The sequence below is a fragment of the Ammodytes marinus genome (assembly GCF_949987685.1).
Source record: "Ammodytes marinus genome assembly, chromosome: 12".
NCBI lineage: Eukaryota > Metazoa > Chordata > Actinopteri > Uranoscopiformes > Ammodytidae > Ammodytes > Ammodytes marinus.
Window position 1 is genome coordinate 3,446,292 of NC_137216.1, and position 27,921 is coordinate 3,474,212.

At 41.1% G+C, this 27,921-nt stretch overlaps 2 protein-coding genes across 2 annotated transcripts; both read left to right on the forward strand.

Moving 5' to 3' along the window:
• Window positions 1-5,232: 5,232 nt before the first annotated feature.
• LOC307258299 (uncharacterized protein) lies at window positions 5,233-7,744 on the forward strand (the record flags this gene model as incomplete). Its single annotated transcript, XM_080037799.1, has 3 exons — window positions 5,233-5,704; window positions 6,808-6,968; window positions 7,400-7,744. 3 exons carry the CDS (start codon window positions 5,233-5,235, stop codon window positions 7,742-7,744), a joined length of 978 nt encoding a protein of 325 aa, XP_079893925.1.
• A 1,742-nt stretch (window positions 7,745-9,486) lies between these two features.
• On the forward strand, window positions 9,487-27,804 carry cfap65 (cilia and flagella associated protein 65; the record flags this gene model as incomplete). Its single annotated transcript, XM_080037948.1, has 31 exons — window positions 9,487-9,567; window positions 10,502-10,668; window positions 10,902-11,004; window positions 11,699-11,865; window positions 12,078-12,286; window positions 13,064-13,200; window positions 13,288-13,513; window positions 14,992-15,260; window positions 15,358-15,540; window positions 17,098-17,324; window positions 17,426-17,582; window positions 17,677-17,805; window positions 18,025-18,276; window positions 18,362-18,501; window positions 18,636-18,720; window positions 18,809-18,955; window positions 19,052-19,217; window positions 19,440-19,568; window positions 20,443-20,656; window positions 20,805-20,933; window positions 21,135-21,225; window positions 21,392-21,477; window positions 21,658-21,724; window positions 21,968-22,078; window positions 23,379-23,570; window positions 24,381-24,539; window positions 24,684-24,815; window positions 24,969-25,085; window positions 25,607-25,833; window positions 26,018-26,137; window positions 27,432-27,804. 31 exons carry the CDS (start codon window positions 9,487-9,489, stop codon window positions 27,802-27,804), a joined length of 4,992 nt encoding a protein of 1,663 aa, XP_079894074.1.
• Between the last annotated feature and the right edge of the window lie 117 nt (window positions 27,805-27,921).

The following is a 27,921-nucleotide window of genomic DNA, read 5'->3' on the forward strand; positions in this document are numbered from 1 at the left end:
CTTATGAGTTCACTAAACTAATTCTACAACTGCCGCTCATGCTAAAATTAGAACAGTAACACATTAAAAACCTTGCTATACTGCATATTTTTCTGTCTAAAAAGTTAAGTCTGAAAACAGTCATATACGGTATGTGGCCATCAAGATGACTATTTACACACATGCCTGCACAAACACATTCAGTTTATATGCTGGGTAGTTGAGCAGGTGTTGGTGTTGAAGTTATATCAGTTTGTTTTCCCAGGCCTCTGTCTCTTATCAGTCCTGTATAAACTGGGTGCAGGAAGTCACCACTAGTTAATCTGTGGCAAAAGTCTATATAGGTTTAGACAGTTTGGACACTTTAAGTGGATCTCAATTGGTCCGGCTCTATCCTTACAATGAGGTCTCTTTCCAGGAAACAGCTTAGAGGGACAGGAAGATGAAGGGTTTAAGATTCATGCTTTAAGACCTACTCACACTATTATAGAATGTATGTTTTAACCAATATATGCAAAAGTTCACCAAGTCAAGGTTAGTATATGCACATAGCCTATCAGACCATCTTTTGTAAGCTTTCTTGAATATTATAATGTGTATGTTGAAGGAATAAAAACACCAGACAACTAGGAGGGAGGGAGAGAAAATGAGTTTGCTTTCGTTCAGTTTTACGGCCCCCTTATCTGCTCCATGGTGTGGTGATGAGCCATGATCAGAGCAGCAACCGCTGATAAGAGCCATCGGTTTCTGTCAACCTTAGCAGGCAATAAAATGTAATGAAGAGTTAGGCTTGTTATAAAATGATGCATTTCATCATCCCTCTAAAGTCTGATTACAGTAATTAACTGTCATTTCCAAGTGTGTGTGTGTGTGTGTGTGTGTGTGTGTGTGTGTGTGTGTGTGTTTGTCTCACATGCTTGTAAATGTGTGTGTGCTCAAGATATGTGAGAAACATATGCCCCAACCACACCTGAGACAGGGATTCAACTGGAGGTCAAACTGACAGACAGACAGACAGACAGACAGACAGACAGACAGACAGACAGACAGACAGACAGACAGACAGACAGCAGAAAAACTTAAAGATAGAAATAATATAAAAAAGAAAGATACAAAAGTTACACAAATGATTCATATAAATCATATGATTCACTTAACTAGGTACACCGGTTCAATTTATTGTTAACACATATAACTAATCAGCCAATCACATGGCAGCATTTAGGCATGTAGACCTGGGGCCGTATTCACAAAACATTTTAAGGCTAAGAGTAGGTCCTAACGTGCTGATTTAGGAGTAACTCTCAAAAATAAGGGGCGTTTCACTCCTAATTTTAGGACTCCTAACTTTTTTAAGATAAGTGTAATTCACAAAGCATTTTAGCGTAAATCTATGAAAAGCTAGGAGTCCTCGAGAGGACTCTTAAGTCACTAAGAGTAAATCACAGACAACCATTTGATGGCGTTTTGGAGAGATTTAATGCTAGTGAGCTTTACAAAAGTTACCTTAATAGCTGTAAGGGTTTAATGATCTTAGTAAAGCTATATTTAGAAAGTATACACATTTATATTTATTAGGGGAGAACGGGGGAATCTGAGGCATCGGGTAATGTGAGCCACCCCCTGTATCTAGGCAACGGAAAACATTTTTGGTCATGTGAGATATGTTTTCAAGCCCCTCTCATTTCCCCATGGCCCTGAAAGAGAGGACCTCATGGTGCTGTGGTAAGCATGTTTTGTGCCACTCCTGTCAGCTAAGAACATGAAACTGAGGCTACAATTCGAACAGGCTCCCCAAAATTGGACAAAAGAAGATTGGAAAAGTCTTGCCTGGTGTGGTGAGTCTTTATTTTTTTATTTTATTTTTTATTTCTTTATTTAAAGGGGACAGCGCACATTAATAGACATGAGCACCAAAGTTCAACATGTAAATGTGCCAGATTTAGCCATGCAGGCTCATTTTCACCTGTAGTCTCTGTAGGTAGAAAGAAAAAAAGAAACATTAAAAGAAGAAAAATACAAAAATACAACACATGAGCACAAAAACAAAATGACACAAGCACAGACAAACAAAACGACACAATGATTTCTCCAGCACATAACAGGTTGGTGATGTGTGAAAAACATGAAGCATACAGAAACAGATAGAAGTGCATGAACATATAGCACGATTAAAACACATAAGTATTTAAAGAAAGACAAGAAACACAGACAAGGAGCATACAAGTGGCATGAATGCAGACAAAACACATAAGCACAAACAAGGGTATACAGACAAGGAGCACAAAAGGCAAGGCAAGGCAAGGCAAGGCAAGGCAAGTTTATTTATATAGCACAATTCAGACACAAGGCCACTCAAAGTGCTTTACAGGGGCAAGATTAGAATACATAAAACACATTATAAAACATTTAAAAGCGAATAAAAGAAGCAAATAAAAATAAAATTAAAATTAAAACTCGATTTAATAAAAGAAGCAAATAAAATGAAAATTGCAAGTTAAAAAGGAAACAAAAAAGTCTTCAGACTCGATTTAAAAGAACTGAGAGTTGCAGCAGACCTCAAGTTCTCTGGGAGTTTGTTCCAGATTGTTGGTGCATAAAAACTAAAAGCTGCTTCTCCTCGTTTAGTCCTAACTCTAGGGACTGTAAGTAGACCTGTCCCAGACAACCTAAGGGCTCTGGACGGTTCATAACTCAGACACAAACAATTAGTAAACACAAATACAAACACACTATCCCAGATGATTATGGATGCATATTTGATTTGTCAGTAACCAGTTTTTTATAGATTTTGAGAAGGATTTGAGTGATGTAATGTTCCTTAGTTCTGTGGGTATGGTATTCCAAGTATGTGCTGCTCGATAGGAAAAGGCTGACTGCCCAAAATAACTTTTTCTATATGGTATTTTACAATCCCCTCTTGTGGATGCTCTGGTGGAAGAGTTTATATTTTGTTTAACAAATTCCTTTAGCGGAGGGGGAGCCATACCATGAAAGATTTTATATACAAGTAGAATGTCTGCCAACTTAATCATGTTTTCCCAGTTTAACAAATCATATTTTATCAAGATTTTACAATGGTGATATGAATTTGATTTTTTATCTAGCGTATTCAAGGCCTGTTTAAAACGTGTTTCAACTGAGCGTAAAGTGTTCCGTCCTGCCTGTGACCAGCTGGTAAGACAGTAATTAATATGTGAGAAAATCATAGCATGAAGGTACAACCTTGAGGCCTCTGTAGTTAAATTATTCCTGATGTGTCTGAAATTTGATAAGTTGAATTTGATTTTGTTTAGGACTTTTTTAACTTGTGTTTTGAAAGTGAGTTTAGAATCTATCATTATTCCAAGGTACTTGATTTCTTGGACCACTGAGAGTCTTCTCCCTTCTACTGTCACGTCTGGGTCTGGATCGCTGTTTGCAGATTTTGAAAGGAACATACATACATTGTTTTCAACATTTAGATGCAGACAGGAGTTTGCTAACCAATTTGAAATATTGACCATTGCAGCTGATAGTTCTTCTGCAGCTTGCTTCTTGTTTTTAGCATGTAGATATTGAGATGTGACATACAGATGGTAGGGTCAGAATTAGGCGTACACAACATGAAAGCATGGATCCTGCCTTGTCCATGGTTCAGGCTGGTGGTGGTGGTGTAATGACACACTTTGGGTCCCTTAGTACCAATTGAGCATTGTTTAAACGCCACAGCCTACCTGAGTATTGTTGCTGACCATGTCCATTCCTTTACGACCACAGTGTACTTCCAACATGATAATGCACCATGTCACAAAGCTCAAATCATCTCAAACTGCTTTCTTGAACATGACAATGAGTTGACTGTACTCCAATGGCCTGCACAGTCACCAGATCTCAACCCAATAGAGCCCCTTTGGGATGTGGTGGAACCAGAGATTCACATCATGGATGTGCAGCCGCCATATCTGCAGCAAGTGTGTGATGCTATCATGTTAATATGGACAAAAACCCCTGAGGAATGTTTCCAACACCATGTTGAAAGTATGCCACAAAGAATTAAGACAGTTCGGAAGGCAAAAGGAGGTCCAATCCAGTACTAGCAAGGTGTACCTAATAAAGTGGCCGGTGAGTGTATTTAGATAGATTGATACAGATTGATCATAACATTTACTTATTTAGACCATCACAGGAACGGGGAATGGTGTTCCTTATAATTGAATGCATGCTCAAGTAGCTAAGGCACATTTGACCCCTATAGTTTGGCACTGCATTTGAACTGGAAGACCCAGCAATTAGCCTTTACCCTCGGGACCACAGGGCCATGATTATGTTCACCACAGGGTAGGCTTGGTCAGAGGACGCTCAGCTATACACAGGTGTGTGTGTGTGTGTGTGTGTGTGTGTGTGTGTGTGTGTGTGTGTGTGGTTGAGTGTGTTTGGAGTGTGTTTGTGTGCCTGTGTGTGCGTGTGTGTTTGTACACATATGAATGTGGGCGGTCTGGGAGAGGAAGTATGAATGGGCCAGGAACACCATGGGTGTGCACAAGTTAAATTAAACACAGAAAGTTTAATGAAAAACTGTATTTTGACAGGAGTATTCGCACATCCAACAAGAAAGGACACCCACCATTCTGAGCTCTTGCCATAATTTAAATGTTTCAGCCCCGTTTGACCTTCTTCAGGAGTGTTTCAGTCAGTTTGTTATACACAATGGTCTTCAGTAGACCCTAATTGGCTGTGGGCTGCTGGAAATTAAAAATATAAAAAAAATTATTTAATTCAGAGGCCCTGTGTGAACAAAGTCGTGGAACTTCATGACAATCAAATTAAATTAACTACATGTTTCACAGAGAAAACTTTGAAATTGTTCAATTACGAAAAGAACAAAACAGGAGGGTTAAACACATACGCAGCTACACAGCACTGGATGTCCGTAATTAACCCTTGAGAAGACAGAGCATACAGCCTGTGGGCTGCAGGGCTCTGGCCAATCACAACGGAGCAAACTTTATAACGCCATTGGGTGCGAGTGATTTTACTGCTCACAGTCGGAGTGAGTGAAGTGGCTTTTACGAACAGGGCAGAAGTGGAGTAGGTCAGACAGAGGAAGTTTATTGAGGAGAGAGGAGCACCAATGTTACATGTTCTGATAACTGTAGGAGTTTATACGCACTGTGTTCAGAATTTAGTGGCACATTTAAATTGAAGTTAAGAAATTAAATATAGGCCTAGGGTAAACACTTGAACAGGAGCTGTTAATTGGAGAGGGACAGAATGATCACCGCCATGGAGAAATCTAAAAACTTTCGCATTGACGCACTTCTGGCGCACGACGTGGAGCATAGGACTGACCATGAGCATGGTGCGTCCCCGGGATTGTACTGCAGCAGGAGCCCCGGCAGCAGTCCGCTGTCAACCCGCGGCTCAGAGACGCCCTCCCCGCATCCAAACCCAACAAACTCACCTCCTGCCCCGCCGGGAGTCCTATCCAAATTCCAGCCCTTCAACTTTTCCCAGACCGGATTCACTGCCCTGCACCAAGGAGGTCTCCTCGGAATGCACCCGGGATCTATGTATCCTCTGGCGGCCCTCGCAGGCCAGCACCCCGCCTTCCTATACCCCGGCTTCACGCAGCTGGTCCATCCGTACCACGAGCACCTAAAGGCGGCCACTATGGCTGCGGCGCACCCGCTGGAGTCCTGGATTAGAGCCGGGATAATGATGCCCAGAGTGGGAGAATATGGAGGTGAGCGATCAGGCTATAAACTTTATTTGTCCTAATTCCTTTAACTTTTAAGATGATAAAAAATAAGTAGGCTAATGTAAATTCACATCTAAATTTGTATGTCAGAATTAAATTAATCCCATTACAATTATAAGGGCTAATTTAAAGGTCATAATATGATCATACAAATGTACTAGCCTATATTAAACAATTGGTTTTTATGACCTCTACAAATTCTTATTTTACAATAGCCCACTTAAAAATTTAAAATAATCGAACAGGGGAATAGGCTTTATACAAACAGGATACTATATTTGAATAATCCTAAATATATAACAACATAGGCTATTATCTAACGTTTCTTTTACATTGCTTTTTGTTAAACCATCTTCTTGTTAATCATTTTATTGTTACTTCTCTATTTATAAACATACAAAGTTGAATTGCACCCTTATGGGTCAACCTATGCACAAACCTAATAAATCTAGTCTAGGGACATGATTGGTTCATAGCCTACATTTGTTTCATTTTTAATAAAATATATTTCATTTAAAATTGTGTTTTTGTTCCTCTTTCCAGAATGGGTAAGCAAACAGCCAATTAATGTTTATGGTTGTAATGCCACCTAACACCTGTGTGTTGCTGTTGGTTTTGGAAGGACCTTGACTTTGAGATGCTTAAGGACAATGTGGCTCATAAAAATAAGGCACAACATTTACGGTAAAGGTAACACCTGAGATAGACCTACCACTTAATCAATTGATAACATTTACGACATATTCATTTAGGTAATGGCCCTCTGCAATGGTTTATTACCCCTCCAAAGCAATATCCTCTCACCACGACCTCACATCAAGGAGATAAAAGTTGACGGACAGAGACTAAACAAGATATAGGCCCCTGCACACAGGCAGGAAGATTTACTGGATCAGAACATGTGAAATGGAAACAAAACTGGAAGATTTAAAAACTGGAAGATAACTGGAAGATTTAAACACAATATATATATATATATATTAAAACACAATATATATATATATATATATATATATATATATATATATATATATATATATATATATATTCATTCATTCATATATTTCTCTCTGTTATCCCCATCTCAGGCCCGGGACAGGCAGGCTTGTTGGGGAAGTGTCGGAGGCCCAGAACAGCTTTCACCAGCCAGCAGCTGCTGGAACTAGAAAACCAGTTTAAACTCAACAAGTACCTGTCCAGGCCCAAACGCTATGAAGTGGCCACGTCTCTCATGCTCACTGAGACACAGGTGAGAAAGTCAGAGGCTATTTGATATCTTGAAGTATTGAGTGATTGTACAATTATTGTGAGTATTTTCTCCTTACTTAGCATAATTGTGATGACTTTTTTAGTACATTACATACCAGTGAGATCATTCCTCACATCCAATATTGGCACACTGTTTATCTGCATGGTCTGCTAAAGGTATGCTATATGGGGCATGGATAGGAGTGCACATTAATATAATGAGTTTTACCAGCCAAGATAGGAAAGAAACACATTTGTCATCCAATACACTCTTCTAATAGTTTTAATTAATAAAAATAATTGCTCACTACTTTAGTTAAACCATATATGTAAGATGGGCATGAACTTCTTCACCAAATGTTAGTCCAACATTTATAACATCATATATCTATCTGGTGGGAACAGTCATGACTCCTGTTGTTTTTTCACCAGGTTAAGATCTGGTTCCAGAACAGACGCATGAAGTGGAAGAGAAGTCGCAAAGCCAAGGAACAAGCAAAGGCCACGAATGCCACAGAAAGAGCTGGGATGGACATACACAGCGGCAAAGCTCAGAGTGACTCACACAGCTCAGGACTAGAGGACGAAGAGGAGGAGATAGATGGAGAGGAGGAGGAGGACAAAGAGGAGATAGAGGTGTTGGGTCCAGCCAGTTCTTTAGGCCCTGTAGGCTTCATGAGGCACACTGCTGCAGCAACAACAGTCAACTACAGCTCTTACTCGGAGGAGGAGCTGGACGAGGGAGGCCCAAGAACAAGGAGCGGGGTTTTCCCATAGATATAAATTGTAGCATGCTTTTTTATTATACACCTTTATATGTTTATTACTCTTTAAAAAGACAATACCGCGATGCAAGCGGTCGCACAGATGTTGTGGCATGAAGAGGATCATTCATTTTTCACAGCCCAGCCCATAGTGTCATAATACGTTATCTGGAGCTGGCAAATGATAGGGTATATGTCCATCTGAACAATGGGCTGGCTAGATATGAAAATGAATGCCATCAAACCAAGATAAGGCCATCCTACCTGGACATGTAATGGTTTTAATGGTCAGTAATCCAGAGTTATGACCTCAGAATCAACACATAATGCAGAGTTATTAGGGGCATTTTTGTGCACGATATAAGCAGTGCAAACGAACAGAAACCATGTGCTCCTGTGCTGATCTGCAATAAACTATTTTATCTATGAATGTATGTGTACTTAAACTGTATGCAGGGGGGGTTTATATCACTTTCCTGGAAGGTAGTGGTAGAGGAAACCGACACATTAACTTGACTCAGGTTGTAAAGAGTGAGTGTTACTTTGTTATCAGTGCACCCCTGTCTGTTACAAATACTGGAGTAATATTCCATCACTTTTCAAAACGGTTCACGTTTTCAAGAAGACGTTACAAATATGGATGAATAGTATTCACCCCATTTGTAGGACATTAGGTGTGGTGTGAAAACGCTTCTCTGACTACTGAAGAACTGCATGGGCCTGACTTTTTGTTGTACAATATTCAACTCTTTGTTTCGTGTAATCTATTTGGAAGTGCATGTTATATTTAGTTTATGCCAGACACACACACACACACACACACAAAAAGAAATGTAGGCCGACTGCACGTTCTGTATGGTATTTGATATTGTGTTAATATGGCATTTACCCTGTATTTTGTACACTGTTATGTTGTCAATATAATTTAATGTTATATATTTTAATATATTTCGTTTTAAAATCAACAGTGGTTTCAGTGTACATTTTTCTTTTTTGAAAAATAAAGTTGAATTCATGTGTGTCAATAAATGCAGACTGAGTGAATGACAATGAAATGTACAATTCAAGGGATAGTTCAGTTTGTTTTAATGTGGTGTTAATTACTTTCTGGTTTGAAGGCGATTGCTTGGGTAGTGTCACTGAATCAGTGAGTAAATTATATTGCCTTTCACAATTTAAAACCTCGTACGTAATAAATGTAGGCCTAGGCTACATGTATTTTATTTATACTACCAATTCGCAAATCTCAAAAGACCCTCCTCAGTTGCCGTACTTACCATGGACCTAAGAAAGGGTGATACCATGGGTGATACAAACAAATGCTTGTTGCCAGGGAAACGTAGTGGCTGACAAACTTCTCAAACCCATCCGGGTTCCTGTTGTTTTTATTCCTCAAATGGAATAAATAGCAGTAGTTTGCCTAATTGTTTTACTATTAAAATAAGGTAAGGACACGTTTTTATGTTTTTCGACCAGCCGCGTGTAGTTTATAAATAACGTTAGCCTGTTTAGCTGTCAGCTATCTGCACCCCGTATTAGCCAGTAGCACACTTGATATTCATCAAGTAAGTTACAACACTCTATAAATCTGGTCTTAACTTTAGCATATTTTAAATAGCTCTTTGAATGAGACTACAACTGTAATACTGTCACGGCAAAAGCCATGACAAACGCCATGACAGACACTTCAAAACAACAAGTATATTATTTATATATTCAGTAATGTCTAAATACCTCGTCTCTTTTGACAGCTGCATGTTAGCCGAGGCGCGGAGTTCTGCCCCATTGGGTTCGGAAGCGACATGGGAGCACTTCACCCCTGGAAAGAATATCAAAGTAACCAAAGACATACAACTTGGAATAATTATTGCCAAGTTTTTTGATGCCTGCTTTGTCATTTATCATGTAAAATAAGTCTATTTTGTATGACTTAACACAGAAATAGCGTCTAGTGGTAGACACTGCACTGACATAATATTCACACTGATGTAAAAAATACACAGATGTCAATCATCAGTTGTTTGGGCCAGTTGATTTATTACTGCTTATCTTTACTGGTCTATCCCACAATATTTTGTTTGCACAATGCAGGCAAATTACACAACTTGTTGCTTGTAGCGATCGTTGGCTTTCTGATATAGCTCTCAGTATTGCTCAAATTAACTCTGATCTCTCACAAGAAAACCAAAAATGGTCTATGCTTAAAGTCTTAAAGGCCTACTTCACCGGTTTGAATATGAAGGTGTATTGAATTCTGAGATCCTATGTAGTATAAATGTGCGAAAAAAATTAAAATCGGTTCATCCTAGCCTGAGAAAAGGCAGAAAGAGTGTTTTTTTAACCCTATATTTCTTTTTCTCGTGACATCACAGAAAGAGAAATATAGGGTTAAAAAAAACGTACTTTGTAAATATTACTGTGATGTCACAGTAAAAGACATCACAGTAATATTTACAAAGTACGTTTTTTTTTAACCCTATATTTCTCTTTCTGTGATGTCACGAGAAAGAGAAATATAGGGTTAAAAAAAACACTCTTTCTGCCTTTTCTCAGGCTAGGATAAACCGATTTCAATTTTTTTCGCACATTTATACTACATAGGATCTCAGAATTCAATACACCTTCATATTCAAACCGGTGAAGTAGGCCTTTAAGGGTATCGTATCCAGTAGCAGTTCTTGAAAGGTAATTTACCTGCATCTTCTTTCCAAAACACATCAAAACAACTCAACTTCAATTGGTCACCTGGTAGGATCCAGGGGTTCAGCAGAGGCAACGGAGTCGGAAGCACCAACGAGCGTCCAGCCAAAGAAGCTGCTTCTCCGGAGTGGAAACCATGCCGGAGCTTGTCTGGGATGACTGGGAACTGGGGGGGGAGTCCACCAAGACATTAGTGTTGAAGAATACTTTTAGCAAGCTGCAGAAGCTGCACGTCAGGTCTGAAAGGCACAAATGGACAGGCATATGCATACACAAACACACACACACACACACACACACACACACACACACACACACACACACACACACACACACACACACACACACACACACACACGATAGCTCAAGTATTCATGCAATCGCACTCACAAGTTAATGGGTAATTGTGCAATATACATTATTGGATGAGCATCCACACACTGTCATATCCTGATTTTGTTCCCTCACAGGCCTCCAGTGTCCAAGTTTTTCACCACCTCAATTCCCAAGATCATTTTTGTCAGCCCAGGGACTTCTTTCTCATTGCCAATCACCTTCAGACCACTCCAAAGGGTAACATATCACAAACGTACAAAGATTTGAATTGTTTAGTAGAAGTATTTTGAAAGAGTTGTGCCCCCAGGACTTCAAAACGTGGGCTGAAATGGCAAATACGTTTGCAGTCTTATTGTTAAAAATAGTCTAAATAATTAGGTTGTGTGAGAGAGATGGGAACAACACAAAAAACTCAACCAAAAATTCTAACCAATAATTGTTTTTTATGAATCTCAAGCTTTCTTACAGAAAAAGTTGTGTTAACAAAAAATGTAGTAGCGCCACAATAACTGGCGGAAACATCTATTTTAGCAGTTTGGGATTGTTTTTACAATGGAAAGTGCTTTACAAATAACTTTTATTATTATTATTATTATTATTATTATTATTATTATTATTATTATTATTATTATTATTATTATTATTACAATAAGCTTACTGTATATGGTTTTAAGCAGATGCAATTTTATTATTTCTATACAAAAGAGTTGTGACTTGATATTTTTCTCTTGTTTCATGTCCTCTATCTGTGTGTGTGTGTGTGTGTGCGTGCGTGCGTGGTGCGTGTGTGTGTGTGTGTGTGTTTGTGTGTGTGTGTGTGTGGTGCGTGTGTGTGTGTGTGTGTGTGTGTGTGTGTGTGTGTGTGTGTGCGTGGTGCGTGCGTGTGTGTGTGTGTGTGTGTGTGTGTGTGTGTCCTACTGCTTGGTAACAGTGTGAGTATGAAGACAGCATTGAGTTTCAAAGTAAAGAGGGCAGCTTCCAAATATCCGTCCGTGCCACCATCCCCTGTCATGCCCTGGAGGTGCCTGACTCTCTGCTGCTGCCACTCTGCGCTGTGCAACAGTCCTCAAATACCACCTTCCTGCTCAGAAATGTCAGGTACATATGTTTCAGTCTAATGCAGGTAAGAAGAAGGCTGCATAATACATGTGTTTGTGTGTTTGTGTTCCTGTGTGTTGGTGCTTTGCAGTAAGGAGATACTGAACCTTTTACTCATTCCCATTTAACTTTACATCACTCTTGTTGTCAATCCCCTCTCTCCTTTTTCTGTGTCTTCACAAAATGTTTTCTGCATCCTCGTTTTCCCACAGTAAACTCCATACTAGCTTCCAGTGGGAGTGTGCGGCACCGTACCAGCTGAGCCCTGAGCAAGGCATGTTGAAGCCAGGCCAGGAGTGTCACATCACTGTCGTCTTCCGACCACAAGAGGCGCTGGTGTACCAGCAACAGGCCAACTGCAGGTTTGGAGAGGACGTGGACGAGGCACAGAGCTGCTGCACTGTGCTCCTGCAGGGACTAGGTACTGTTATTAGCATATGAGACACACCAGACAAATAGTGACTACTGTACTGTGGATGATGCTTTAGAAAGATTTCCAATTAAGCTTACCAACTTTGACAACATAGGCAAAGCAAGGCCAGTTTATTTCTATAGCACACTTCAGACACAAGGCCATTCAAAGTGCTTTACAGGGGCATACAATACTAGATTAGACACTAGAAATTGAAAACATTTATACAAATTTAAAAAAAAACTTCAGGTTAAAACTGAAACAGAAAAGTCTACAGATTTGCTTTAAAAGAGCTGAGACTTGCAGCAGACCTCAAGTTTTCTGAGACTTTGTTCCAGATATGCAGTGCATAAAAACATAAGCAGCCCTTCGTCCTGAATGAATTCAGTCAATTTCCATTGCTCCTGAATTAATGGGAAATGTGTAAATTTGACTGGTAAATCAATCATTATCATTTTATAGAGGGGAGCAAATGTAAAAAGTGTCTCACTTTACCCCACTCTCCACTACGATCATTACCAAAACAATCACTGTCATATCAGGGGCCCAATTCAAAGAATACGATTACAACCTGCTCTCCACTTCATTGCTGGATAGTTACATGAATTTTCTATATCTGTTTTAATCACAACTTCATATTTCATATACCGCTCATATTTCTCTGCATTATAGATTAACCATATTACATTGGGATTTATATATTTGTAGAATACTGTGAGACGAGAGGTAAATGGGAACCAATAGTTTCTCACTTGCCTCTTCTTTTGCCTCTACGTTCCTTTTCAGCCAAGTACCCATGTCTTCAGCTGAGAAATCCAGTCACCGAGGATGAAACAGAGCAATGTGGTCCAGTGCTGACCTTTGGCTCCGTGGCAATCGGACAACATTTGCAGAAACAGTTTGAAATTTTTAACCCCTCCCCTGTGAGTAGCACAAAAGAGATACACAAATGCAAATGTGTACTCTCAATGGTCTTTTCTCTCATGTCTATTTTCGCCCCTTTCCTCTAGGTTACTGCGTCCTTCTCTCTTCAACAACAGTCTATTGGTGGGCCCTTGTTAGGGTCAGAGTTTAGCTGTGATGTGTCCTGGGGTAAGGTGGCGCCTGGGGGATCGCTACAGACTACAGTCACCTATACTCCTATCGTGGTGGACACTGTCTCTGTGGAGTACTTATCTCTAAAATGTAGTGGGGCGCTCAGTGAAACTCAACTCAAACTCATTGGAGACTGTGTAGGTAGGTGACAGGCACATACAGTGCTGCTTGAAAGTATGTGAACCCCTTGAGCCTTTTGGAATATTATTTATTTTAACCATTACTAATTAATTTTGATCAATAACAGTATTTTTTATATGAAATAGCAGATGTCTGTTTATCAATTCAACACACAGTCAACATGGTTGACTGATGGGAGGGTTGCTGAAGAAGCCTCTGCTCTCAAAAAAGGACACAACTGCTTGTCACAACTTTGCCAGAGAGCACCTGGAGATACCTGAAGTCTTCTGGAAGTCTATTTTGTGTACAGATTAGTCCAAAATGTATCTGTTTGATCATATACAAAACCACCATGTTTGGGCAAAAAAGCAACTCTGCCTACCACCAAAAGAACCTTCTCCCAAGTGAAGAATAGTGGTGGCAAATGGTCTGCAAATCTCCAGATGTAATGTTTGGGTTGGCCTTTACCAGAAAAATCACTTTTCTTGTGGCGCTTGTGGATATTTCTGAAGGAAGTCCACTTCTAGGCAGATGTTCAGTCACTCTTAAAGCTCTCCATTTGTAGATAATTTGCCTCACGGTGGACCGATGGAGCTCAAACTTTTTTTGAAATGTATTTATAGCTGTCCCCAGACAAATGTGCAACATCACAACTCTATTCCTGAGATCCTCTGAGATTGTTTTCCCTTTTAGCATGTCTGACCTGTGGGTTCACTTTGATGGGCCTAAACTGACCTGGTTTTATCTCTGTTTTATCTAGTGCCGCCCAATTTATTCCCTAAAGATCTCTTATTACATTGGTCTATTTCATCACTCAATTTGGCCCACCTGATTGCGTTTACCTGCTCGATTTAAGCAATGCAGCTCAGGGTTCACACACTTTTGCACATACAATAGTTTGCAAATAATTTGTTTTATCTGTTTTAACAATCGATTTCCAGAAAAGAAAAATGTTGAATTGATAAACAAACATCTGTTATTTCATATAAAAAATACTGGTATTAATAAAAATTAATGATTAATGGTTAAACTGAATATAATTCCAAAATGCTCAAGGGGTTCACATACTTTCAAGCAGCACTGTATGCTTATTGCTCATTAACAAAAAAAGTTATTAGAGCCATATCCAACTGGAATAAGCTTCCCTTAATATATTAGGTTGATTAAAAGTAACCCGTGCTTCAAAAAGCATATGGAGAGGCATCTACTTGCATGCAGATGACTATGGAGCCCCCCCTAGTGTCACGGCAAGATTTGTATATTTCAAGGTGAACTCAAAACATATTGCAAGGAAATGCAAAAGTATTGCGAGGGCATAGCCGTTTACAGAGCCTAGTCTGTGTATTAACACCCAGTACAGACAGATAGTGTATCGTGAGGAGATATTCACTCATTTTGACAAAAAGTGATTCCACAATCGCTGACTACTCCTTTCAGTCAAGAGAGTAATCTAGAATGCAATACATGTGTATGAATTTCTTTTTTCGTTTTGTCACTAGGTCCCAAAGTTTCCTTGTCCTCCACTGTGGTGGACTTTGGCTGTGTTGAAGAAGGAAGAGCCTTCGTACAGACAGTGCAGCTGGTTAACACTTCTCCCGTCGAGGCTTTCTACCAATGGGACCTTGACTGTAGTGGGCACAGTGTGTTCAGCATTCAGCCAGCGAGCGGCACTGTACACCCACATAGCAAAACCACACTCAAGGCACTTTACAGGCCCTCACAGCCTATTGCACATCACAGGAGAGTGGCATGTCTCATACTGCACCGGGTAGGAGACAATATTGCAGATGCATATACACTGACAGCCCACACACAAATACTATCATGGCTATTCATCTTGTTCACCTACCTAATCTCTCCTACAGGACCCCATGTTCCTAGACCTGATTGGTACTTGTCACTCGGAGCGCCAGCAGCCAGCCATACTGAAACCTGAACACTTGGTTTTGTACAAGCTAGACTGGTACCGCAGACAGAACCTGCCAGACACTCCGCAAGATCATGGTGTACACTCGGACCATGAGGGATCGCTCTGCCCCCTGGAGGAGGTAAAGTGACAATGACAGATGGAGTCTGTGTAAATATATTGGAGAAAACTTCAAATCACTGAAAAACCAAATATATCACCAATCACCATAGTACATTGCATATAGGGTTGCAAAGGGGTGGAAAGTTTCCGATACATTTCCGGACCACTGGAACTTTCGCTCGGGAATTTTGGGAATATTCAAAATTCATAAATCTAAACATTTAAAGAGGACCTATGATACTTTTTGACTTTTATGACCTATGACTTTTATGACCTATAAACGTTGTTATAATGATTTATAGTCATGTTTAACCATACTAGCGTATCAAATAATGACGTACATGCATTTAGACGTATTCCCTGCTGACCGTCTGGGGTGGCTGTGCAGAGCACTAAACACTAGGGCAGCCGGTCGAGAAATCATGTGTTCAAATCGGTTCAGAATTTCCTGATATTCTTGTCGTCACGAAAAGCGGATGTTTCCATGTATGGTAATGCTGCAACCTGCTGCTCAGGCAAGCTCCGGCCATGCCCCCACCTTCCTGCTCTCAATTCTGCCCGCACGCTGGTGAAAGTGTTCCGGAAGGAAGGTAACCAATCACAACGGAGTGGGATTTGCAGGAGGGGGGGAGGGGGCGGAGAAGCACAAAGCTGAGTGTGGAGAGAGACTGCTGTGCGCGCTCAGATGAGAGGAAGAGTTTCCCGAAAATCTACATGTTTTTTTGTGATGTGATTCGTGTCAGGTTGCTCTGTAGCAGTTTTTAACAAGAAATTAAGACCAGAAAAGTAGTATAATAGGAGATCTTTAAACACTATGTTTGGTCATAGGCAGACAGACATCCATGCAAACTAATACAATTAAAAAACATTACATTACATTTGAACAGATTTATTTGTAAGAAGAACTTTATCAAGTTTTGATTATTTTATGAACAATCAATAATTTCTCTGAACAACAAAAAGATGAGTGTTGAGTAAAATATTATTATTATTAATATTATTGTCTGACTCATCTGTCTGACCCCACCCATTCAATAAATAAAGTCAAATGCCCCCCCATGTGATGGAGGAATGCACAGTGCATGTAGGGGGCGTGGCCTCAGTACCCCTGCAGTAGGATGTGTGCTATGTGCAATTTGCCAAGTGTACTTGCATTAAATCTGGTTGTTTTAGTCAAGATTATGCTAAAATATATTTTCCCAAACTATATTTAAAATCACAGTTTAAGCCTCTGTAAACCTGGCCCAGTAAGAATCTATATATGATATCAAGTTGGGTGTCTCAATAAACTTTAAAAAAAATCTGATTTGAAATTAAATGTTCAGAAATATATTAAAACTTAGTTGAAAAAACTGCTTTTTACTGTCTAGAACGTTTGCCAGGACTGAAATAACATAGTTAGGAGAATTTAGTGCATTTGGGCTGCTTTAAATTGAGTAATTCCCCAAATTCCCGTTAATTCCCATGGAAAGTTTTCAACTTTGAAAATTCCCGGAATTTTGCAACCCTAATTGCATCATGTTTATTATTGTCTGTCTGACTATTTATCTGTGTTATCTTCCCTATGTGCCACCAGAAACCAGACAGTGCTGCTGTTGCGTCGAGAACTCCCATGGAGGAGTATTACCAGTCCTGCTTGGGGGGGATAGATCCCCTCTCTTCCACTTCTTCCTCCTCGTGTCCACATGTATCTGTGGTGCCCAGTGAGCTAATGTTTAACCACAAAGTGTCCCCCTCTTTGATTACTTCATCCACTTCCTGTCAGTCTGTGTCCATCACCAACCACACCAGGGGGAAACTCAGGTACTCCCTCTTACAATGGATTGTGGCTTCTCATTATGGCACCATATGTGTTAAAAAAAAAATCTATATTTTGTTGTATAAGATGTGATTCTGTGCTCCAGCCTGGTGTGGACTGCTGCCCGAGACTCTCCGTTCTCTGTCTCTCCCTGGTCATGTGACCTGGTGCCACTGAAGTCCACCTCATTCAGAGTGACCTATGACCCCAAGCAGCTCAATACTCTGCACCAAGCGCAGCTCGAGTGCTTTGCTTACTATAAGGTAGTTCCACCACACCGAGCTGTTGTGTCTTTATTTTTTATGTACGGTATACATGTTTTGTTTCAACGGCCGCTCTCATTTGGATTTGCTGCAGGACAGCCATCAAACAGAGGAGCAGCTACTGTGTCCTCCCTGGTGCGTGACTGTCAGAGTCATAGGCCACTCCTTTCAGCCTGGCAAAGAGCATTTCATTCCATGCTGTTCCCTCAAGCCCCCTCAAGTGGTGAGACATGAGAAGAGAGAAATATGAAGAATGTTACACTATATCTTTACCTCCTACCTTTGTATGTATATGTCTTTTGTCTATCATGTATCTATAGCTCGGTCACTCTCATGGAACAGCAACAAAAAAAAGATGGTACTTTAGTTAAGCATAATATCCCATACAAAACAAATCTCTAAAGCTAATACTTTGGTCACTGTGATACCTTGTTCTCTTTAGATGTTTCCAGGCCTTAGTGTTCTATCCTGTCGGACAGTGCTCCTCCAGAATTGTGGAGACCTGCCCCTCACTTTCTGTCTGGACCACACTTCAAATCCAACTATGTCAGAATCGGTGTCTGTAGTGCCCAGCTGTGGTTTGGTCCAGCCTGGGAATCACCAAATCCTCACCCTCAGAACAACTCCCTCAGAGGACAGTCCCAAACAGGGGTCCAGTTTACGCCTTCAGCTCAATGCAGCCAATCACATAATGGTACTATATACAACATCAGTAGGATTCTCTTCACTGTTCACACAGTGATTTTTTCAATCAGTGCCTCTGTCTCTGTGTCCTTTAGGAAGTGACCGTTTACAGTGCTGTGGAACAGCTGTGTGTGTCTATGGAAGGGGAAGGCAGTTTATACTTCCAGCCAACAGCGGTGGGCGCACACACACAGCGCTCACACTATATCAGGAACCTCAGTGGCTTGCCTCTATGGTTGGTTTACATAATGGTTTTCATAACAGTGCTCTATATCTGACATTTGACTGTTTATTGTTTGTGCTCTGGACTTATCCCAAAGTCATCACTCCTGTCTACAGCTGTCTTTCTGTGGTTTTCCATTATCATAGTTTCCAGTGGAGCATTCCAGAGCTGGACCAGGAGCTTATCTCTGTTCAACCAGATGCTGGTGAACTAAAACCCAATGAGCACTTGGTGAGAGACTGAAAAAAAAAATCATGCGTACAATTATGCAAGCAGGGACTGTGCAACCGATTGATCCATTGACTGTTTGATATTACAGGCCCAGATATGGTCCTTCAGCCCAATGGCAGAGAAAACATACACAGTCAAAGCCGTTCTGACCTTTTGGCCGACCCAGACACCTGGATGTAGCAAGTCACAACTTGACCTTAAAGTGGTGGGAATGGGCTCCACTGGCTTCATAGAGGTGGGACTGCCATTGTGGTTGTTTGATTTAACCCGTGTGCATATGCATCCATTTGAAAGACCTCACCTTGTAAGTGCATGTTTGTGTTCTCCCAAGGCGGAGAAGGCAGTTCTAGATGTGGGGGACACTCTGGTTGGAAGCTATCGGTCGATTGAGGTTCCTCTTGTCAACAACAGCTCCTGTCCTGTCTCTTTTTGTCTCTCTGTACAGCAGAGAATTATGGATGAGGAACCTATCCACGACCCAGGGACTGTGCCATGTGGTATTCCCTATTGTGACTTTTGTTTTGTTGTCTTTTTCCTATGTGCATTGTATTCATCAGGGATCTGTTACATAGTATTTCATTTTTAGCATGTTCATTGTTTAGTATGGTAAATGAGGAGTCCCTACTATAGAGCCAGTCTGGCCTGTTGGTGTACTAAAACGTGTGAGTCCTAGTTGAGCCTGTGTTGCAGACTAAATATATTCTGGTTGACCCTATCAGCCCTTGAGCTGGACTCTGAGAAGGGAACCATCGCCTCACAGTCCACAATGCTGCTGCGATCTGCTATCAGACCACAAAGACGAGCCGAGTACCAGTGGATCATCAGCTACCAGACACTGAATGCCAGTGGTACATAAGAAGAAACACACATGCACACACACACACACACACACACACACACACACACACACACACACACACACACACACACACACACACACACACACACACACACACACACACACAGGTATGTATGTGTATCTACAATCACTACATACCTATATATATATATATATATGACCCAGGATCAGTAGCTGCGCGCAGCCAAACATAGCAGCACGTTAGCCCGTGCCGTGTTTTAATCTGCTAACGGTCACGTCTGTGTCGGGGGCATTGATAGTATATAAAATCAACTGCCGCGGGTGACAGTTGATGTCGGGAGCAACAGGAGGAGAAACATTGTCCGCTCTGTTCAGAGCCCGCGAGGACACAAACGTCTGCAGTTTTCAGAGGTGTGTGTGATCAGACATCAACATAACGCCGGCTTCCTGGCACAAGTGAACAGTCCCTAGGACGTGTTTGTGCGTACAAACACACACACACACACACACACACACACCGCGGACCGTAATCAAGTTGTATTCAAGAATGCACAACCAATAGATTCACCAAATAAATGCCATTATATAGCCTATATTTGCCCAAAGACATAGTAGAGAGACAGACAAATTGAATTATGGTGTGGTAGGTATACATTTTAGTTTGATTTAAATTTATTTTCAGTATGAAAAGCATAATTTAAATTTTCAATTGATAAAAATACTTATTTTAAATGTATATATCCACCTTCTGATGCCTAAATGCATTGAGTTGCTGCCATGTGATTGGCTAATTAGCTATTTGTTTATACAAGCAATTGAACAGGTGTACCTAATACACTGGCCCGGTGAGTGTATATTTGAACATATTTTTACAATCTATATCTGCCTCTCTCTGGGCCCAGGGTGTGAGTGGTCCCCTCCCCAGGCAGTGTGTGAAGTGCGGGCCAAAGGAGTGTTTCCCACCCTGAAGGTGATTGATGTGTGCGGTGGTGGCAGCGCGGGCAGAATCAGCAAGGTGCGTCTGTGGAAACTCTTCTCATTGGACAGCTTCAACAAGTACCTGCTCTCCAAACCTGCCCCTCCAGAACTCACTTATACAACCCCAACCAGGCACAGGTTAAAGGCAGACACATACTCATTTACTATATTCAAATGATCATGTATGTTTTTTCTAATTATCATGATTTATATTGTTTGAATACACAAGCTTTATTTACATGGTGTGGTGTATGTGTATGACCTTGTTTTCTCTCCCTGTTTCTAGTCTGAGCTCTACTCCTTCCGTCTTCACTAAAACCATGTTGGATTTCAACTTCAGCGCCGCTCCCCTGAATTCAGAGCCGTCCACGTTTGTGTTGATGATTCACAACCCTGGCTCCATCCCTGTAGACTGGTATGCAAAGTTGCAAACATCAATCCACCTGGCATTTCACACTCTATTCATATTTTTAAACAATTGCTAACTTTATGCATACAGTTCATTATTAACAGTCCGTCGTATGTGTAGCATAGCTTGGTATTGACACGTTTTTTTCCTACTGATCTGTGTGAAATCTGTGGTCTGCTGACTCTTTGTCTTCTTTCCAATATTCAGGGCATTCTTATTCCCAGAGGACCAGCAGATAGAGTTGGAGTATTGGGCCGAGACAGGAGAGTTTAGCAGCACTGAGCTCTACCAGATGAAGGTAGGGCCTGTCTTTTTATTTATCTCAAAACATGAGGGAATTTTAGATATAGGTAATAACAACTTGAGTGAGATTCTGATATTTCAAAATGAAACCTTTTAAATGAACTTTTAAAAGATGCGGACACACACACAGCAACAACTATTTCCCTTTATCTCACTGGCAGGTTCAGGACAACCATGTGTTCAGCATTTCTCCCAGATCTGGAACACTGCTCCCGGGCCGACAGAAGGCTGTACACTTTAGCCACAGGTAAGAGAGCACACAATGATAAGGTGGAGAATTTGCTATTATTGGTAAGGATGAGAGTTTCATTTTGACCCTGAAGGGAAATTCACACTCATGTATTGCATAGCAGAACACAGCTCTTCTAGACATCAGATTACTCGGATAACGTGATTCCAAAAATAATCTCAAATTTGTCCTTCACAGCCACAACTTCGCTGGGGCGGATCGGTTCCCTGTCGTGTTCAAACTGTCTTATGGCAGAGAGATCTTGGTGAGGCAGAACTCCATGTGCTTACACAAGGCTAATATGAATTCAAGTCTAACAACACAAAAACAAGATTTGCTGGACTATACTGTTAGAATCAAAATCCTATGCTATGATTCACAGTTCTTTCACTTCAGCAATCCTGTTGGAGTATTGTGTAGGGCTTGAGAAACAACTATGTATGGTGGTTTTGTTAGATATTTGATGTTTTTGGTACTTGATGTGATTTAGTTGTGGTTTTGTTTGCAGCTGAACTTTCAGGGGCTGACAGTGGAGAGTGACAGACCATATCTACACAACCCCTCCAAGCGACACGTCTTCACTTCTGTAACTATCGGAGACTATACTCCTCCGAGGCAGGTGTGTGTCTACGTTCTCTAACAAAAAGAGTGGCCTGTTCACAGTGAGCTAGAATCTATTGCACTTTAATTGATACTTCATGTAGCAACTCATATTCATGTTTCTCATGATATCTAGCTTGCAACACTGATTTGCATCAGAAACCCAAACATACTGTATAATAAGCATATATACTGTACGCCAATACAATCTCAACTTAGAAATCCTTTAGTTTTCGAGAATATATCGAGAATTAAAGGGCTAATATCTCAGCAGGACTTAGAAAAACTTGTCCATGCATTTATTTTTAGTAGACTTGACTACTGTAATAGTGTCTTTGCAGGCCTTCCTAAAAAATCAATCAGACAGCTTCAGCTAATTCAGAACGCTGCTGCTCGAGTCCTCACTAGGACCAAAAAAGTAGATCACATTACCCCAGTTCTTAGGTCTTTACACTGGCTTCCTGTCACTCAAAGAATTGATTTTAAAATATTGATGATGGTCTACAAAGCCTTAAATGGTTTAGGGCCAAAATACATTACTGATCTGCTGATACGTTATGAGCCGCCCAGAGCCCTTAGGTCGTCTGGGACAGGTCTTTTAAAAGTCCCCAGAGCTAGGACTAAACAAGGAGAGGCGGCATTCAGCGTTTATGCGCCCAATGTCTGGAACGGACTGCCAGGGAGTCTGAGGTCCGCTGAGACTCTCAGCTCTTTTAAATCGGATCTCAAAACGTTCTTGTTTCCCTTTTAACCTGTAATTTTTTTTGGTAAAATGTTTTAATTCTTTTATTTAAATGTTGTATTTTTATCCATGTTTTAAATTTTTTTTTTTTTTGTATTTGTATTCTTTATTTGATTTTAACCCTGTGAAGCACCTTGAGTGGCCCTGTGCCTGAAATGTGCTTTATAAATAAAATTGCCTTGCCTTGCCTTGCCTAGTTTTCTCGCACGAAAATAAAATGTTATATACGGTATTGGAGATACGTATCTACTGAGATATTTTCCAAAGTCCATACTGATCTTCCAGAATACATTTGTATTCTAGAATACTCTGTGAAAAAACCTTGGTCACTTGGCGTTTGTATATCTTTAGTGGTCCTCTGATATGGGTTCAAATAAAATGCAATTACTCAATAATAATAACAAATGAGAGACAAAATGTAACTTACATCTTGATTAAAGCCACACGAACAAAATATTTTGTTTATTTTTTAAATATAACTTGTGAGTGCAGATATCAGGCGATGCCTATCATCGCAAAATGCCAGTAATATGCCTAATGAATCAGTCTACCTCTAATATCTTTGTCTGTACTGCAGGTTTATGTACTGCACAATCGTGGAGCGGTGCCAGTCCGTTATGAGGTGGACAATGCCGTGTTGTCACAGCTACAGGAAGACAACTTCAACCATCCAGTGCTGTGCTGCCTCAATCCAGAGGGAGAGGTTCTGCCTGGGAATACCACCATGATAGAATGGATCTTTGCTCCGTTGGAGGCTAAGATGTACCACGTAAGCATCCAGCCATACTCGGCTTAGCTGCTGCTGCACTCTTAGGCCCGGGACACACAGCCTGTGTCTGCTGCACGTCTGCCTTTTCTTCAGCAATCAAGTTAACACACTAGAGCAGCAACACATCCAACCTCTGACGCCCTGTCCGACCACTTCACCTCAGGAGGGTGGCCTATTTTTTCCAGCGAGACGCTTTTTCTCTCTCTTTAACTTAATACTTTGAAAATACTCTATTGACAGACATATTGACTTCATAACAGCAGCATTCACTGCAGTTTCAACATTTCCTGTGTCTCTTTAAAAATAAAACTTCCCACAAGCGCAAATGTGGAGAGACACAAACAAAAAAGGCAATGAAGCACGGATTACTGTCGAAACTCAATGTTAATCATATGTATCATAACAGGCTTCATATTAATGGGAATTATCAGAGGAACATTCTATGTAGAAAGACAGGGCTTTTAGAAGCAGCGCTGCAGAAGTGACGTTGCATGTGTGGCCGACAACAGCGTGAGAGACGCAGCAGTAACAGACGCAGACGCGCTCCAGAGGTAGACGCAGGATGTGTGTTCCAGGCCTTACCACTGTACACACAAACACTCTATACAACTTTGATTTATTATTGGCAGCATAAGTTTCTCTCCATGGCACATGTTTTCTTGAAGCATTGTGTTAAAGCTCATAACAATTTAGGATGCCACCTGAATCAAAAACTGATGCTTCTAAACAACAATATAAATAGTTATCATAAGATACACAATTCAATGAGTCAATGTTCAAATGTCTAATCTCTTTCTTGTGTTTCATCAGTTTGATGTTCCTATCCATGTCCATGATGGAGACTCCACGCTTGTAAAGTTTGAGGGATGTGGGATCAATTCCCCTTCACCGATATCCTCAAACCCATTCAGTTGCAGTGATATTAAGGCAACTGAACCTTGTGTCCAGAGGATGCCCTTTCCAGGACAGGTGAGACCAGGTTTTCTTCTCTTTTCAAATCCTACTTCATTTGAGTTTATTCCAGCGAATAGCAGCAGTCTGCTCCTCATAAGCCTTTGTGTAGGTGACCACCTAAGGCTCTTTGCACTCATGTCTTTCCTTATGTGTGTGTAGGTGGCATTCCTGTCCGTGGACAGTGTCTTTCTAGGTGACATCCCTGTGTGCTCACGATCTTCAAGAATCTTCTTCCTGAACAATTTGTCCTACAAGGACACTGTCCACTATACATGGGACTTGCTCCAGCAGGTACAGGAAGGTGTTGCATGTGAACAATGTTTAACAAATTATTGTAGATTTCAACATTTTCAGGAAGGAACTAGCAGAGCCTCCTCTCTGAATTTGAAAAGTGTAATATCCCTGCTTACCAGGTTTCCGTTTGTGTGTTTTGCGTTTTGCCAGGATGTGCAGATCCAACCGGAGCGAGGTTGTCTGTGTCCAGGGGAGAGTGTCCTTTGTGTCCTCACCTTCACTTCTACTGACTACCCCTCTATTTATCAGCTAGATGTCATATGTCAGGTACCACAGACAGCAGTACTAGTATGAATTCATAGCTGCATTAAGAGATGTGAGGATTATCGTTTTAGTCGAGTGAAGTTCAATCTAATATTCACAGAATCTTTTTTTGTCCCTTGTATAGCAGACTATTGTTTAAGATGAAGTCTTCTTTCCTCATCAGTTTATTCAGGGAGCAGCGCTGACTCAGTACCATGATGCTTTGCGGCTTTTGGAGGAAGAGAAAAAGAGACAACAAGATGAATTCACCATCACGGACAAAAATCTTCCAGAAAGCTATGGAACTTTGATGGATAAGGTTCTTCTTCAACAGCAGAGTCATATATTGACTGTTATGCTGCACTGTCTTCTTCAGCCCAGTAACCCTCTGTCTTGTTGCAGGAACTTGTAGCTGCTCCAGTGAGAAAAGGGCTACCACTCACGAAATACAAGGTGGTCTTCACATGCTATCCGTAACATGTCTTGTGTATCAAATGAATTTACAGACATTCCTTTTGACTGTTTCCTTTGTGTCTCCACTCCAGACTCTTCCTCCAATCCTTGCCAGTAACAGTGGTAGTGGTGAGACAGTGGGCACTATAGGTACCAAGATGACCAGGGCTGAGCGGCGGGCACAGAGACAGACTGTAAGAGTATGTTTGCGCCCTCAACGCCCCAAACCTGCTTTGTTGCATGTGGGAGTCACAGCACACTCCCATGGGATTCTAGAGTACCTCACACACTTCCCCGACTTGTTCAATGAGCGCTATAGGTGAGGATTCTTTCACAGTTCACACACAAAGACGGACTGAACTTTGATGCGTTACTTTTTTTTTTACAAGAATATCTTTAATACATATGTTAATGCAAAAACCTGTAAAAGATTTATGCAAAAAGTTGAGCATCCGCCTGATCTCATTCATCAACCATTTTGCGTCTGTGCTGTGTTCCTGAAGATGCTTCCAGCCAGTCAAGGCCCAGCAACCTGACAACACTTCCCCCCCTACCGGGCTGTCTTCACAGACACATGATGCTGTGAGAGACATCACCACACACATACTCAGCTCCCTGCTCAGGTAATATGGCACTTACCACACGCATTCCATTCAGACATCCATGCTGACATATGCACAGGGGTTAACATCATTGTTCCATGAGTGGAATCTTAGGATAAGGTTTTGGATTTTACAAATAAACTAAAAGCATCTTGGAAGGAATTGAGTACACTCACCGGCCACTTTATTAGGTACACCTGTTTGATGGCTTATAAAAACAAAAAGCTAATCAGCCAATCACATGGCAGCAATTTAATGCATTTAGGCATTTAGACGTGGTCAAGACAATGTACTGAAGTCAAACCGAGCATCAGAATGGGGAAGAAAGGGGGTTAAAGTGACTTTGAATGTGGCATGGTTGATGGTGCACAGCAGGATGAATCCATTCTTTCATGTTGTTTACGCCAAATTCTGAACCTGCCATCTGAATGTCGCAACTGAAATCGAGACTCATTAGACCAGGCATTATTTTTCAATCTTCTATTGTCCAATATTGGTGATCCTGTGAGAATTGTAGCCTCAGTTTCCTGTTTTTAGCTGACAGGAGTGGCACCCGGTGGGGTCTACTGTTGCTGTAGCAGATGGGCTACAGTGTAGCCCATCTGCTTCAAAGTTGGTCGTGTTTTGCATTCAGAGATGGTATTCTGCATACCCTGGTTGTAACGAGTGGTTATTTGAGTTACCGTTGCGTTTTGATCATCTCGAACCAGTCTGCCCATCTTCCTCTGACCTCTGACATCAACAAGGAATTTTATGTCCACACAAATGCCGCTCACTTGGTATTTTTTATTTTTTCGGACCATTCTCTGTAAACCCTAGAGATGGTTTAGAGTGAAAATCCCAGCAGTTTCTGAAATTCTCAGAACAGCCCTCCTGGCACCCTCAACATTGCCATGTTCAAAGTCACTTAAACCCCCTTTCTTCCCCATTCTGTTGCTCGGTTTCAACCTCAATAAGTTGTCCCGTCCAGGTCTACATGCCTAAATGCATTGAGTTTCTGCCATGTGATTGGCTGATTAGTTGTATGTGTTAACAAGAAAATGAACCGCTGTACCTAATGAAGTGGCCGGTGAGTGTATATGTGTGTGGTTTCATTTATTGTTTTGTTTTATCTATTAAATTATTCTGAAATGGTTCTAGGGCTTTTGAGTTATCTGAAATGCATTTAACTTGCTTTTACTTTGTGTCAATAATTCAATGTTTTTGTGGTTTCAGCAATTTTTTGTATCAACTTGTTGTGGGGCTACCTTTACTCTGTTTGTGGTTTTACCTTGTCTCTGTTGTTGTTTGTTACTTTGCATTGTCTTGTATTTAGGAGCATACTTGATGATCAAGCCTTTGCCCAGTCTCTGGCTACTTTGGCATCCAGGCCTGTTACCTACCGGCTTGAAGAAACCATTCTCTCTCACTACTCCCCCTCTCCATCCTCCCGCCCTTCCTCTCCCTGCCCTACGCCTCTTCACCCTGCACCACAAAGACAACAGCCCCACACTGTGGACATGGATGGGACTGCAGGACTTTGGGGAGACAAGCCTCAAAAACAGAACGCGCCACATGTGCCCGCTGCAGTGAGTGACGATGTTCTGCTGAACACACTAAGGAACCTGATGATGGAGGCAGTCAGAGGAGAGCTTGTCCTTACAGCCCGGCCCCGCACTGTTATCCTGCCACCTGTTTCTATCAGGTGAGCACACACACACACACAATCACACACGCTCTGAGCAGCTCTTACCTACTTTTGACATGTTTTGGTTTATTCAGAAATGTAATATAAAAGGGTTAACATAGGTGTGTGTTCCAGTAGA